The following is a 15,846-nucleotide window of genomic DNA, read 5'->3' as shown; positions in this document are numbered from 1 at the left end:
CGACAGCTCCAACCGTGTTACATGTACGAACTGCAGGATAAGCTGGCCAAGCTCCGGATCGACCCCCTATTGAACATCGGCCCGAAGAATCGAGGTTATCATAACAACGTTTTCTTAATGACATACTCGGAGGAGAATGAGAACGACAATAATTATAATGAGTATCGGTTATCGCCACCTTTCCCGTTCCGATACGAAAGCCCGATATGCTCCAGTTCTCTAAGTATCACAGACGTCACGTACGGCTCTAGCAATAACAATGAGATCATTAGCAACTACGACGAACAGAATTACGACGACGAGGAAGACGAAAGCCCGAAGAAGGGGTTGCTAAAGCAAATGTTTTGCCTTCCATTAAATTAAGCTAAATAAGGGCTTGTTTAATATTACGGAAATACGATTGCCTCTAATCCGATAGTTAAATATAAATTTTGTAGATCGAGCAACAGATTTGAGAGAGAGAGACCTTGTATAACGAAACAAGTATCAACTTTTGACGAGAATTCCTTGCATCAAGTATCTGGAGAGGAGGAAACGAATGTATTTCATTTTATGCGCCACACGTCACGATACGATCGTGTTGAACTCTTCTTTCACATGGTGCTGCAATTCTAACGTATTTAATGGGTATTATTTTCAGCTATTTTCTAGAGACGAAATGAATTAAAAGTAACAAAAAAATAAAAACAGAAAATGTACCTGAGTGCTTCGATTAATCGCGTAGATGCTATGCCATTCAGTTGTGCAGTCGTTCCATTTAATAATTACGAGCATTGTACGATCTACTATACCGCTTGCATGAACCTAATTCGTTAAAAGAAAAGAATAGCAACAGAATATTTCTAACGAACTAATATCTATTTAAGCAAGAATACTGTATATGATAGATTAATAATTATGTTTGAGAAAGGAAATATAGCGAACATAACTATAACATTTCTAAAGAAACTAACTCTGTTTTTCTATGTTTTTCTTTTTTTATATACACATACGTATAAGAACTGTTTAAAGCTATGATATATTAGAGAAACACTTTTATGAGGAAACTGTTGAATGTATATTAAAGAGAGGAAAAATAGGAAAGAAGTCTTAATCACATCACAGTATAGTATTATACAGTTTTCAAAACGTTTATGTTTGTGCTTCAAGAACGTACGAATTATACAGTAAATGATTTTGATCATGATCATTTGATATGCCTGTCGAATGATATAATCTGATTTTTGGTAAGAATAAAATTGCACAAAATGGCACATACATTTCTATATTTTAAATGGCATCGTTTCATTAATGATTCTATTTAACAGTGTATTGCCATGACTTCCAAACTTTTAATACCAATCTTAGGCATTTAATCATTTTTATAGAAACATAAATTAAATGTCTTCCACTTACGCGTCTTTTTGTATCTCAGAAAACTTGTGTCGCCCCGTGCTTAATTAGATTAATAAATTTTTATACGTGCTATTCTTTTTACCAAGAATAGACTTCAATTATTCTTCGATCAATGAGAGCTGAGAATGCCGTGATTTTGTGCAATTTTATCTTATTTTTGCCGTTTCATTAAAGTCATTTACTGCTGACAATTGTTCGTTCCTGTGATTACTATAAATATAAAAAGAAAACGTTAAAAGTAAAAAGAACAGAGAATTAGATTTACCTGAAAGGTAGTTAGCGTAAGGATACACACGAAAATGAAATTGCCAAAGCGCGTTATACGAAAGAAGTTTTATACGAAATTAATCAATTTTCCTTGAGCGTTGTCACATGCCTAATATGTATACTGAGTTATGCAGAGTGAGACATTTTTTCTTTTACGAAAACAACCGTTTCTTTTAAAGATTTCATATTAATGCACTGATTTATTTAAATCAATCGAATTAAACACAATTCTACGTTCATCAGCGAGTAATCGTTCTCATTTCTGAGACTATTGCGTTTCATTTCTTCCTCTGTTATGAACAATCGTATAAAACATGGCTAGAACAAAAAAAATGTTACGTATTATCGAGAAACAGAGATAATATATATTTTCTTAAAAAAGATGCAATAACTAGGAGAACGGGCCTGTACGCAGTCTTCGATACTGTATTACACTTTTTTTGTATTACTACGATCACGATTAGGTGCACTGATCTTAAGTTTTTTTTTTTGTTAATAAAACACGAATTATATTTTGTACGACATTCCTCTGTATTTCTATGTACACCAAATTACTCGTTATTTTTACTTAACTATAATGTTTACGTATAATTTCACGAATTAATTAATAAAACATTCCAAAATAATTTCGTCCCTTAATAAATAAGAAATCATTGACTTTTTTTCTTTTGTGTTTATTATATTCATAAACAATTTCCTATTGTTAACAAATACTTTTACGTTATCGCGTAACGTGAAGTATTATTTTAATACATATAGTTATCTATTCATATAGAAGCCATACATATCAATAGTAAATTTTAAGATAAACATTCCCGAACAAATTATATGTCCTCGAGCATAAAGTGTTGATTATTTTTGGAACAAAATGTGGTTTCGACCATTATGTTTCGGTTTTATTTTAAGTGCCTCGCCCTGTATACTAAATGTATATATATTTATGCATGTACATAATTTAAAGGTAACCATTGTACTTTCATTTACCACACCTAACAGACTGTATAATTTCAACATTCCACATTTGTAACTAAACCTTCTAATTATTTCACATTAGTATTCTTACTACTGTACATTGAATGTTTGAAATGAAAATCATTGTGTTTCGTTGTAGCGTTCATATTAAGAGAAGCAAAATATACATATAATCATTGAAATTATTTTTTAATCGCTGGTCAATACCAACTAAAATGATTTTTCGTGTGTCAAAAAATATGTTCCACACGACAGTTCCACAAATAAGAATTCTATTGAATGAAAGCAGGCGATATGGGTTGCTGCTGTAATTGAAGACTACGATGATAAAAGTAAATATAGGACGATATTGGATTCTATATCATTTGAATATTCTATTGTTAGCGCTCAAAGTGAAAAGAGGATGCTTGTTATCATTTATATGTATACACATATAACATATATATATTATATTATACGAGAAGGAATTTTACAATTTATGCCTTGTTGTTCTTGAAACTCAGTTTTCCATAGTGAACGATACGATAAGTCGCAATAGCGAACGAAAATTGTACACTAAATGTAATTATACTAATTTTAAGCGGCATTGTTCGAAAGGTATATATTCGTTAGTCGATATATAATGAAGAATATTAATTGCATATACGATAACATATGATAATCACCGAGACAAAGTTTTTTGCGCAACGCATTTAGTTTTTAATGACGAAACGATCGAGACCGGAAACGTGTAGAGCGCTTATTTACATTATTATAACGAAGAATAATACATAGGATCAGACAGGAGTTTTAATCGGCGAATTCGTTTCTTCGATTTGTTTGTATAAATCATTGATTGACGAGAAGTAATTCAACTGTTTCTATCATTTTTTATAATGACGATATATTCTAACAATGTTTCATAGTATAGTAATAATTATATAATTGACATAATTACGTTTTTTAAATTGTATCGATTATTGTTATATTGTATGTATATGTGAGATGTTGATAGAATTTTTATAAATTCTAAATTGTGTTTCTGTGTTCTATGACTATTATCAATTGTCTGATATATATATATATATACATAATGTATAAATAAATTTTAATATTAGCATTTTAAAACCTGCGTTGTTAAATCGTACTCCGTGATCTTGATAGCTCTAAATAAAGTAGGTTTACAGTCTGAGTGCCTCTTTAAATATTATTTCTCATTCATATTAAATCTACCGTACAGTCATTTATTCTGTCAAAGGATACGATAGCGGTCCGAAGACTTTATAAACAATTTTCAAATAATTAACTTATAAAGAGAACTTGACAATTTTTACTGACTTCACTAGTTGCTAAAGTTTATTTTAACAAGAATATAATATTAATTAAGTCAGTTAAGTTTAAATATTAATGATATATCTTTAATTCAGTAGCGCATACCTTTTATTTTGCTTCAAATTATTTTTAGACCTACGTTGCATAGATATAATTGTGGAATAAAGAAGCTGACAATGACATAACAATGAGATACTGTAACGTAGCTCTTAGTCATAGAGTGCTAACAATTTTAATATCGGTCCAAATACGGTCGACACTGCGGACTTTCCCCAAATGAAGTCATAATGGCTGAAAGATTTAAGAGATATTCTTTCATGGAATAATACGTTACCGAGTTTTGTTTTCAACAGATCAACATCCTAAAAAAAGATCATTGAGCAATTTCATAAAAATGGTTGAACGGATACCTACGTTAAGACAATGAATTTGATCACCTTAATATCTGCAAGTACGTCATGCTCACTGCTGAAGAGTGCAACTGGCGCTGTTACTTTGTTCAACTCGTATTCAGGCGGCTCTGACGAGTTGTAGACTTGATAATTCTTTTCAACGCTACCATAATCGAACTGTCTAAAGTGATCTAAAATTAACAAAAGGTTTATTATTTGTATTCTGTTATTCACAACGAGATTAGATACTTTCCTGGATGCACGTATCCTTGCCCGAAGTGAACCACTTGCTTCCAGGAAGCACCAGCGGGAACGTAAGTCATAATCGCTGTCAAGTTCATCTGTAAATTATAGATTTATAAAGCATTAAGTAAATGCAATGGGAAATTGATATAAACTTCCAATTTTTGAGCTTAAAAACTGTTTAATTCATTTTTATGTATTAAATATTTCTTACAGACTTTGTTTTAAGGTCAATAGTGCCCCATTACTAATTTGGTAGGAACTGAATGAATAATTGATCGTTTACCGCGCTCAGCTCCGCTTGGTTGAAGCCGCTAACCAGAAATAAAATGTTGTTGCAAAAGAATTGCGTGGTATCTTGGCAAAGTATGTTCACCACGAACTTTCCCCAAGTAGAACGTGCACGAAATTCTGGATAACCGAATAATTCGCCGATCCACTGTAACGTAAACAAATTCGGTATCTTGTTTTATTTTTGTTTACTGCATTTCGGTACAACGAATTTAATTTAAAGTTTTTATTGTTAATTTATGTGCTTCTCAATTTTCTTTCTTATATGTCTTTGTTACTTTGTACAAGAGGAACGCGTTTCTACATTTAAATTAATTCATAGTATTCATAATTGAAAACGACTATTAGAAGAAAAGGATCCAGAAATATTTTAGGTCGTTCACGCAATTAATTGTAAGATAAAATTCTTGTGCAACTAACCACGCCTACGTATGTTAATTTAGCGAGTTTTGTAATTGGACCGTGTATATTGCCAGTAAACGCTGCAGGTGCAAGGCCGACCATTAACTGAATTTTTGCGTTATAGCTGGGCCTTTGCGACATCGTTACCCAAAATTGCGTGGTACCTTGCGAGTGACCTATATAATACAGTTTGTCACAGTTCGTACGATCAAGTATGTAATCGATCGTCGCCGGTAGATCGTAAACCCCGAGTTCGTGGAAGCTAAAATTGGTAAAAATGAATGAAACCATGGTCAATGTACCTATTATGAAACATCGCCTCAATTATGATCCCGTCTTGAGAGTACCATAAATCATTTAACGTATAACATGATGTATTCCATAAATATTCGTACACATTTCAAAACTGAATATCTTTTTTTAATATTCGACCTAACGAATTAATTTTTTCAAGTGTTAGCGAGATTAGTTTACTAAATGATTTGTAAAGAACAGAAAAATTTAAATTAATACAGATCATAAGAAAAAATGTGAAGGCCGCTGTTTCATATAAAAAACATGTTAGAATGTAGTACTTACCTAAAGTTCCAAAAATTTCGTTCGTTCGGCAACATCGATATGTGATTTCGCGAGTAAACGTTTCCTCTGTTATTTCCGAGCCATACATCGTATCCTGCATCTACTAGCATGTATGCTGTAAGATAGTTGGCATAATTTGTTAACACATTTAACAGTCTTCTGCTGTGGAGATCATGGGTTCCGACTCATGTCATCAGTTTTCTACTTATTGTTAGTGTGTAGAAAACCTGTAAAATACATCATTTATGCCTCAGTCGTGTAGATTACGCCTGATTACGTCATTAACGTCGAAAACCATGTTTTCGACCAGTTTTCGACGTTAATGACGTAATCAGATGTAATCTACACGACTCTACAGGTTTTCTACAAACTAAGTAGGAAACTGATGACATGAGTCGAGAACTCATCACTGGTGGAGATGATTATTATATAAAGTAATACGTCCATTTGTTTAAAATGGATTTGATTTTACTAGTAGAATTTTCAAACAAATATTAATTGGTACAAAAAGGATGAAGTAATAACGCGCAAGAAAGAATTGCGCAATTACTTCTTTTTACGATAAACACGCACCGGTTCATCATAAACATACTGACATAATAGCACAATTCCTGATTTAACAGAATGATCTGATTTAACACCAGCTTTCTAAATCTTTAAGTAAACTGTCTTTTCAAAAATTTGAATAAAACAGCTAACAGATTACAGCAATTATTCTTATTCAATTGAATTCCCTCAGCTGTTCATTTATGACACGCAATAACACACTACTAGACTGTGAATTTTTACGCAACATAAAATCTTTAGGGCTGTCAATTAAAAAATAAATTACAGATTGCAATATCTTTCTTCATTTAAGCATTGCAATATGCATTCACTTCTGATGTTTAGCATCGCATGCAATGCGTTTATCTTAAACACGCAGGTAAGCGTCCCAATTTCTGTTCGCATGAAAATTTCTATTCACTGCCCCATTTTTCTATAATTTCAAAGTAACATAATATTATAAAAAATGATTTAAAACGATATAGAATCGTAGAAAATAATTTAGAATAACATAAAACTATTGAAAAATAAAATAGTGAAATTTTGAAGTTAACAGAAATTGGGGCATATACTATATTTCATAAATGTATAAAATTTACGCATTGAGAAAAATATGACACTTTTATTATTAGTCGCAATAACTAATTCGCAGCTATGGAATACTTATTTGTAAGTAAATACGTAAAGCACCTAAAGTCCTGCCTGGTCCCAAAAGAATCCAGTCCGCGGAGCTACCGGACAAACCATGTTGAATTAATACTGGCCGTTTCGCGGTTGCGAAATTACTTTCACAATCGATCCGTCTACGCGGGAGTCGGTGTATTTCCAAAATGTATCCATCCTCTGTGATCACCTTATGAATTTCAGCTTCGTACCCGTGTTTCATCACCAACTCAGGCTGTAACGACAAAATTTGCTTATTTATAGTTTCTATCAATTCAATTTAATGCGAAACTAGTTAATTAAATAACTATGTAAAGAAGGGATATCAAATTAATTAATTAATCTTATGTTTAAGACTGAAATCAAAGCGTATGGTAGATTTGAATATATCGAGTATTTCACAATATGTGGTCACAACAGACGAGATTGATTATAAACAATCGAAGAGAGCAATCAGCAGAGTCTTTAGAATTATTATGTTTGTATGAACCTTTCTTTTTTATTTTAATGTACTAATTCCACTTTTGAAATTATGCCCACATTTTCTGAAAAAGCCTGTATAATCTGATCACCTGTATTGCAAATATAAATTATGAGTTACAAATTGTAAGTAAGGAGAAAAAGAATAATATAACTCACGGTTCTGGATACGATATTGGAGTTGCTGGATCTGTGGATTGACAGTGCGACGACGAGGGTGTGTGAAATAAAAAATTGTAATAACAGTAAGAAGAGGCCGTGAGACACCGACATGTTGTTGCGCGCGAAACACATTACCAAAATTAAAAGCGTGGGTATTTTATGTATATATATATAGAAGTCGGCTGATTCAGAATGTTTGATAAGAAACGATCATAATGGATGTGTTTCGTTTTATCCGGCGTTGTTCCACGACCTTTAACGCGGCGCGATATACCATAGCCGTGGAAATGGAAAGTGCATATGCGATACGAGGTAGATGAATTGTTTGTTCCTTTCAAAGGTAGTGTGTGCGCGGCGAACATTTTCCTTTTTCCCTACTTAATTTGCGCGGCTACGATTAAACCGTTCGACGTGATAGAAATTCTGATTATGTTCGATAGTTTAAATGTGCAGGTTGAATCAAAATTTTATGGGTAAACTGCATATTTGTGAACTTGCTGAATTGAACTGAACATGAACTTAGATACGAATTTGTTTTACTTCATGTGTCTTTGGATATTCTACATACGTATAAATTCATAAAAATTTGCGATCTATATGTATATATAAGCAATTGAAGATTGAACTTCATTGTATGTTAATTCTGTACTTTTATGCAAATAGTATTACATTTGCGATGAGCGAATGAAGATTATAAGTCGACCTTGTAATATATATGGGAAAACCACAATGCACACTGATGAGTTTGCTGTATATATCTAAAACAGGGTCGGTTACAACATTTCTCATGTAGCCTACTACCTTATCTATAATGAACAATTAAATGAGGGATAAAGGTGTCTATAATAAACCTACTAATAAGCAACTAAACTGTTTTACATAGCGCGAAAAAAATATATATTACCAGTATTACAATATTAAATATATATATATATATACTATAAGATTCTTTTTCTATATTTTTCTACTATCGCTTTTTTGGACTGCTAGCGCAGTCTATTCTTATATGTCTATGATTAAAAACCGTCCATAGTGTTTTCACAGCCAGTAAATGAGCAGAAAACGACACTCAAAACTTGATACATTCTAAACAGATTTTAAGCTTGTAATCACATTCGATTTCTCATTTATTTTCCATTTTTCAAGTGGTCCAATTGATTTTGCGATAACTTACAACAAATGCATATTATAATAATTCATCAGAATGTGAATATGATCAATTATCATTATATGAATAGTGATCAAGGGTGAGTGTCAGTGATTTAAACAATCATAACTCGTATTGATTATTCCATTTCAAGGTGTAAAATTCAACGTGTAAAATCAAAAAGTAGTAATAGTTTTTTATTTTGCCATTAAAGCTACTTAGCCTGATTTATTATAATCATAATACATTTAAATTTTGCATTCATAATTACATGCATAAAGCTTATTAAGCGATTGATATCCGTAGAGATAATTCATGCTGATATCACAATATGACGTATTCCTATTCGAAATGTTGCCTCTCCGCCATCGATGTAGTATGCGAAACAAACTGAAACAACTCGAACTTTCATTTACCGATTTACCCTAGAGAGGCACACCCTCTTACCGCGGTTCGCGGCCCGCGAACCGCGACGCGAGACGACCAGAGACCATAAACATGTAAGAATAGACCGCGATAGCAACCCGAAGAAGCTATAGAAGAAAAAAAGAGAAAGACAATCTTACAGGCCCCCCTCTGTGTCTTTGTCTAATCGTGTTTGCCCCACCTACGTACCTTCCTGTGTAATTCCATGTAGTATAGTGGAGCGTCATTCAATGGCATTATTATACTATACATAGAAAGGTAGGTGGAGCAAACGCGATGAGACAAGGACACAGAGAAGCCCATAAGATTGTCTTTCTCTTTTTTTCTTCTATTGCTTCCACTTACACATTCGGCGACCACCAGCGCGGTCTATTCTTATATGTCTATGCCAGAGACGACGTTTCATTACTCTATGCTCGTGAAACGTTTCGCGAAAATCCTTCTAAAATGTTTGTTACTCATCGGTCGTATGTATGAATTTCATATAGTGTTCGCAGGTTACAATAAATCAGACAATTTTTCAATTAAACTTGAATTAAGATTGGAATTGTAGTGTAGTGCGCAAGGACCACTAATCGTCGGACACGGAATCGAGAACTATTTAATGGATCCGACTATCGGTTGGTATCAACCGGAGCAGTTCGGCCCTGCTAAGGACTTGTGGTTACACATTTGGGAAGCTGAGAAAGGTCTGGATATCTTAACGCTGAAGAACGACTCGTCCTCGAATGTGATGGGTGTGAAGCTTCAGCAGGACTTCATATCCTTGGATCAGATGAATTCTCGTACCAGTGGTGATCGCATACAGCATAATACTTGCAACAGCTATTATAATCCGTCGCGTAGGAAAGGTGATAATCGTGCTAGCACCTACGGCATGAACTACAATTACGATGCCTTAGTCGGTGAATACGGCGGCTGCCCGTGGCGAGCACCGAATAAACATTATTCGAAGGGAGTCATCGGGTAAGCTTATATACATCGAACATTGCTTACTATTTTGTTTTTAAAAAATCAGTCCGTTGCCTCCCACGGTTACTGAGGTTATGTAGCCTGCATGCTCGTTTACAAATAGGGTATAGCAAGGTCCCTTTAGGTATAATTAGACAGGCTAAGCGAGAATTTACTTTCATGCGAGCGTCGTTCTCGTTACAGTTTAATACAATTATTTGAATTGTTTCAATCTTTTTAATTACCTTTCGAAATCTCACAAGCACATTTCTCCTCATTGTTAATATAATCTTGTAAGCACGCGTAGATTACATGTATGTATGTATGTACGTTACGACTATTTATATTTATGCTTACAACAATTCGTATTATATATTTGAAAGTGTTACCGTTACGATCTAACTGCAATACTTACTTTTTTCTACTTAATTCCCAATTTTTCAGTTGAGTGCTTTTATCTTAGAATTAATGTATTACGTTGTGTATCTTATATTCATTTATTTCGATCATAAACCTGTCCTTCGTTAAGTTAAGGAATTCCTATGGATTTTTATGTATATTTCATAAAAATATATAAATGCAAATGAGTTTAATACATAAAACTTACATTTATACCTGCTTTATAAGAAAACAATCTTAACATGTAACGATAATAGTTAATTATATTAAATTAATGTCAAACATTTGTATAAAAGAACAATAATTATATGTATAGACGTACAATATAAGATAACTCGTAGAAACATGAAATATTGATTAATGAATTTTATTTTTATATCTAGATTACATGAAGAGATTGAAGATTTTTTTGCTTACATGTGCCCTTCTAACGAAGAGCACCATTTGAGAATGCACGTTGTCAAAAGGATAGAACAAGTAATATATGATCTCTGGCCAAATTCTAAGGTTGAAATATTTGGCAGCTTCCGTACTGGTTTATATTTACCTACAAGGTACGTGTTATTATACATATTTAAAATGAAATGTACTTAGCGACGTACTTATACAGTAAAGAGTGAAACTGAACCAATACCCTCTTAAAACTGAAAAACTTTTTTATAAGCAAATAAACTAAGTTCTTTTGAGTAGTTAGATACGTTAGTTCAATAACTGAAAAATAAAGAAAATGTTGAAAAAATTGCAATTAGTGGAAATCGTGAGGGAAAAAAGTAAAGGTTGCTTCTTTTAAAGTTAAGAAAGCTACCTTCAGATTCTTCCTCACGATTTATACCAATTTCAACTTTTGCAAAATTTTCTTTAAACATCATTTAGCAAATTAATCCACCTAATTGTTAAAGAAACTCGGGTCACTTGTTCCGATTTTAAAACCTTCAATTTCAGAAGGTGTTGGGACATTTTTGCTCCTGACTGTATATATAAAATCCTGACACCCTTCAAATCGGTCTTACTCTTGCAAAACACATATACTCGTGCAAAATACATAACGATGCAACGTTAATTCATTTGTTAGTTGTGATTAGAAATAAATTTTCGAAATGCATAGAATATATTTTCCCTTTCAGTGATATAGATTTAGTAGTAATAGGAATGTGGACAAATCTTCCGTTGCGTACTTTGGAGCGTGCTTTGTTGGATCAAAATATTGCCGAGCCATCCTCGATTAAAGTTCTGGATAAAGCTAGCGTTCCGATCGTTAAGTTGACTGATAAAGAGACCGAGATTAAAGTAGACATCAGTTTTAATATGAACAATGGTGTTAAGTCCGCTGAGTTGATTAATTCATTTAAGAAGCGATTTCCAGTATTGGAAAAACTAGTTATGGTGTTAAAGCAATTCTTGTTACAAAGAGACCTGAACGAAGTGTTTACCGGTGGGATCTCTTCATATAGTTTAATACTTATGACTATCAGTTTTTTACAGGTAAACTATCTATGCATTGTTCATTCGAATGACATTTAAACAATGATCACTGGATCAGGTTTCTGAATAAATCAACGGAAAACGATGCGATGATAGAAAATGCAATTTTTTATACAACTTACGTTCTTTTACTTTTTTAGTTACATCCCAGGCAAAATGCTTATACCTCTGACGCTAATCTCGGAGTGCTATTAATAGAGTTTTTGGAATTATATGGTAGGAAATTTAATTATGTTAAGACAGGGATTCGTGTAAAAGATGGCGGTACTTATATATCGAAAGAAGAGGTAAGGTACAATTGCATGAACTACTTAATTAAAAAGTATACACTTAATACAAGTGTGCGTGGCGAGATAAATGTGTGTGTGCCTCTGAAAAAGATCGTTATAAAGAGTTACATCTATTTACTTATCGATTCTTTTGTATAAATTCAATTAGGTTCAAAGAGATATGATAGATGGCCATCGACCTTCCTTATTATGCATAGAAGATCCACTTACGCCGGGGAATGATATCGGTCGTAGTAGTTACGGTGCTTTGTACGTAAAAGATGCATTTGATTGGGCTTATTACGTCCTTTCGCAAGCAGTTAGTCCTTTAAATATTTTAGTTAATGACGCGAGTAAAACAAGGTAAGATCACCGCAAAATTAATCGAGATTAGCCGTGAAATCATATTTATTTTACAGTATACTAGGAAGAATAATTCGCGTAACGGATGAAGTAATAGAATACCGCAAGTGGATCAAAGAAACATTCCCAGTACCTTTGAACGAGGTAGATTCGTTGTCAAGTTCTACTGGATCCGATGCTTCAACGTTGTCCGCTCCAGCCAGTGACACGGTGCGTAATTATAATTCATCAATTTATAAGAAACGCAATTATGATCTTGTATTTGTTTTTAACATACAAATTCAATATTTCTAGGATTCCGAATGCAGTCGTGGAAATTCTCCTAACACTAGTGGGAAAGGGGAAGACAGGAATAAAGAAAGGAACATATATAATAACCAACACACTCACCATCATTCGCAATGGAAAAAACCATTTAAAGGAACTGGCCATGGTATGCGATTAAAACTTTTATGCATTCATTTCATAATTTATAAAGATTCTGTTAGCCACTGTTATAAAACCGACATAATACGGTTCATCCATCATATTAGTTTTGAAGAACCACCCACATATTGGGTCTGAAAAACGGGAACCGATGTACGTAATGACAGTTTTGACATTTTTTCATATGACTTATTTGTTACAGGTAATCATCATCATAGTTCCAGAGGAAATTATCATCATCGGGGGATAAACAATAACATAGGCGGACAGAGTAAAGCAAAACACTCCCTTCATCCTAATGGGAACAACAATAATAGCCACAGTCCGAGTTCAAGGTCGCAGACCGTGAAACGAAAAAAACAGTGCATCACACCTCGCGGCACCGGGGATTGTGTACGGTGATGAAACGTGCAAAATAACGTTGGACCTTGTTTCACGTTTAAGTAGAGAGCTCAATATCATAACCGCGTGTGGGTGAAAAGACATTGACGAAGGCTTTCATCGCGCAACTAAATTATCCTTCCTACATGTAGCGTCGGAGCTCGATTGTCTGTAATCAGATGGAGTTGCCAAACTGTTTCTCCTTTTATTCCTACGTGGACAAAAGAGCGGCTTCTGGTATAGTTAAGTTCACTTCTCTGGATACATTTTCCTTCTCTTTTCTTTATCTGTACGAAAGCGTTTACGTACCAAAGGCGTACAGAACTGTAACATAGATTCATTTAGCTTTATTCTTTATTTTTTTCTTTTTACATTACTGCACATTTTACAGAAAGAGATGTGTAATATTTTATTAAGTATTTTGTTTATAAAGTTAACAAACTGACAGCAATCATTGAATAGCAATTGTGTTCATAATCATGGTAAACTCTCATTGTAATACATTTATATATATAATACGAATGATATACAGAATGATTATTTACAGTGCAGTTTTCTTAAAGAATTTCACGAAGATGTAAAACGCAAGCTCTAATAACGATAAAGACTTAGTTTTCTATATGGAACTATATTCTTATAACAAACAAACAAAAATGGGGTAACAGAAAAATTGGTGATATTGGGACTTACTTGTTGTAAATACTGTAATATATATACATACATATATATACATATATATATATATTATCGAACGATATAGAAGAATAAGGCTAAGAGTTACCTACTAAATTTCTTTTTATCTTGTACGTATCGAACATAGCGTTTACTATTATGATTTTATCATTTGAGGGAGTCATGGATTGGTCCATGTGATCACGCGAATAATTGTCTAATTAACTTTCTCTTTTCCCCCTTGTAATATGTAAGTCTCCAGTACTGTTGTGAAAATATTTTGGTATACCTTTCGGATTTTAATAAAGTTATATATAAGTTCGTGTGCTGATGATCAACCAATTTTGAATAAAAAAAGAACAAAAAATATTTTTCAAAATACTAACTCATTGACGGTAAAATAATACACTTTTAGACTTTTAAACATTGTGTTCTCCGAATTCGTAATTGTGCATAATGCTTTACTTTTTATACAGAACCGCTGATTTCGTAACACTAGTTTGTAATTTTTAGTCTCCCCCGAACGATATATATAACACATTATTTTTATATTATACAAAAAGTAATAGAATGAAAAAGAACAAAACCGTATCGCGTCATACTTATAGTCGAACATTTAAGATTATGAATTTCACTGTACAAATCAGTCAGAAAAATTGCATTTAAATAAGATTGTTCCGCATTGCTGTTTAGATTCTGAGCAACGTTTCAAAAAAGAGAAAAACGTTTTGTGTGACAATATTTAGAAGGCCTTTACATCCGCAATTGTATTTGTCAAATCTCATCCTGATTTATTGTTGAGAATTACATTCCGCTTCGAACGAGAAAAATTCTTTTACTTCGTCAGATTGTCAGAGATTAACCGCGTAAAACGAATCTTATTCGTCGAAATTGCATTTTATGTTAAAACATGAAGGGTTGTAACAAAATTCTCAACCAGTGAGTATCTCTTATTAAATTCGGCTACGAATAAACGCTGGTATTCAGTTCTCCTTGAAAACTTTCGAACTCTTATGCAGTATTCTTTATAATATTATTTAACGATGCATTGTTCATGGATAACGTTTACAAGCTGTGATTCAATTTTATAATAATTAGTATGTCAATTGCTTCTTATAACATACATACACGGATACATACGTGTATATATGATGTATAGCGTATGCAAGTAGACAGTAAAATGTGGATCTCTTCAATTTTATGTAATTAATATTTAAATATATTGTTAGCTACGACCGCTAATTAGTCCGCAGGAGTAATCACAACTTTTTTTAAGTCGGGGATTAAATATTCGTACAATTTTATTACTATTTGCGATATACATTTATCTATTTTTTCCAAAAGTTATTTAAAAAAAAGTGTAAAACATTGAAAATTTAATAAACAGTGATAACAGGTTCTTTCTGTGTCATTATAATCATATGTTAGCGGCGAGTCCTTTTTAAGGACAATTGGACGTGTTGAACACGTCTGAGGCGTGCGACCTGAGGAGCTACAGCGTAAGTAGAATCTAGAGAAATTGATAGACAACGATAGTCGGCTCTTTAGATGCGTGACGATTTTTATAAGTCACAATAAATTTCTGTTGCCGAAGAAAATCCGAGCAGCTGATTAGCAATAAAACATC

General features: G+C 33.0%; 3 protein-coding genes across 7 annotated transcripts; 2 read left to right on the top strand and 1 right to left on the bottom strand.

Annotated features, from left to right (window-relative positions):
• The first annotated feature begins 8 nt into the window (after positions 1–8).
• Positions 9–3,113, top strand: LOC108630349 (uncharacterized). The gene has a single exon (XM_018033620.2). The coding sequence runs from the start codon at positions 22–24 to the stop codon at positions 361–363; it is 342 nt and encodes a 113-aa protein (XP_017889109.1). The 5' UTR covers positions 9–21; the 3' UTR covers positions 364–3,113.
• A 922-nt stretch (positions 3,114–4,035) lies between these two features.
• Positions 4,036–10,673, bottom strand: LOC108630295 (lipase 3). Of its 5 annotated transcripts, XM_026817990.1 has the most exons (9): positions 7,839–8,062; positions 7,701–7,731; positions 7,089–7,296; positions 5,853–5,967; positions 5,292–5,535; positions 4,867–5,019; positions 4,591–4,678; positions 4,383–4,528; positions 4,036–4,307 (listed from the first exon to the last, which is right to left on the bottom strand). In XM_026817990.1, the coding sequence occupies exons 3-9, from the start codon at positions 7,282–7,284 to the stop codon at positions 4,155–4,157; spliced, it is 1,095 nt and encodes a 364-aa protein (XP_026673791.1). In that variant the 5' UTR covers positions 7,285–7,296; positions 7,701–7,731; positions 7,839–8,062; the 3' UTR covers positions 4,036–4,154. The 5 variants fall into 5 exon arrangements, with proteins under 5 accessions (XP_026673791.1, XP_026673789.1, XP_026673793.1 ...); XM_026817988.1 differs by lacking the exons at positions 7,701–7,731; positions 7,839–8,062 and adding an exon at positions 10,473–10,673; XM_026817992.1 differs by lacking the exons at positions 7,701–7,731; positions 7,839–8,062 and adding an exon at positions 10,643–10,661.
• On the top strand, positions 9,748–14,588 carry LOC108630310 (non-canonical poly(A) RNA polymerase PAPD5). Its single transcript, XM_018033510.2, has 8 exons — positions 9,748–10,242; positions 11,010–11,180; positions 11,751–12,108; positions 12,249–12,395; positions 12,547–12,740; positions 12,797–12,950; positions 13,035–13,173; positions 13,369–14,588. Exons 1-8 carry the CDS (start codon positions 9,881–9,883, stop codon positions 13,566–13,568), a joined length of 1,725 nt encoding a protein of 574 aa, XP_017888999.1. The 5' UTR covers positions 9,748–9,880; the 3' UTR covers positions 13,569–14,588.
• The last annotated feature ends 1,258 nt before the right edge of the window (positions 14,589–15,846 follow it).

Source organism: Ceratina calcarata, unplaced genomic scaffold (genome assembly GCF_001652005.2).
Source record: "Ceratina calcarata isolate Rehan_Ccalc_2016 unplaced genomic scaffold, ASM165200v1 scaffold72.2, whole genome shotgun sequence".
NCBI classification, from domain to species: Eukaryota; Metazoa; Arthropoda; class Insecta; order Hymenoptera; family Apidae; genus Ceratina; species Ceratina calcarata.
Note: the sequence above shows the minus strand (reverse complement) of the source record. Positions and strands in the feature narration are given on the sequence as shown.

What these genes read in the sequence shown, in the direction of transcription:
- LOC108630349 (XM_018033620.2), top strand. Translation starts at nt 22, where the DNA reads ATGTACGAACTGCAGGATAAGCTGGCCAAGCTCCGGATCGACCCCCTA.
- LOC108630295 (XM_026817987.1), bottom strand. Translation starts at nt 7,835, where the DNA reads ATGTGTTTCGCGCGCAACAACATGTCGGTGTCTCACGGCCTCTTCTTA. An exon ending in GGGACCAGGCAGGACTTTAG is followed by an intron (nt 5,968 to 7,088) that starts GTGCTTTACGTA and finishes ACTATCTTACAG; the next exon opens with CATACATGCTAGTAGATGCA. An exon ending in GCAAGGATACGTGCATCCAG is followed by an intron (nt 4,529 to 4,590) that starts GAAAGTATCTAA and finishes TGTTAATTTTAG; the next exon opens with ATCACTTTAGACAGTTCGAT.
- LOC108630310 (XM_018033510.2), top strand. Translation starts at nt 9,881, where the DNA reads ATGGATCCGACTATCGGTTGGTATCAACCGGAGCAGTTCGGCCCTGCT. An exon ending in TGACTATCAGTTTTTTACAG is followed by an intron (nt 12,109 to 12,248) that starts GTAAACTATCTA and finishes TTACTTTTTTAG; the next exon opens with TTACATCCCAGGCAAAATGC. An exon ending in AATGACGCGAGTAAAACAAG is followed by an intron (nt 12,741 to 12,796) that starts GTAAGATCACCG and finishes TTTATTTTACAG; the next exon opens with TATACTAGGAAGAATAATTC.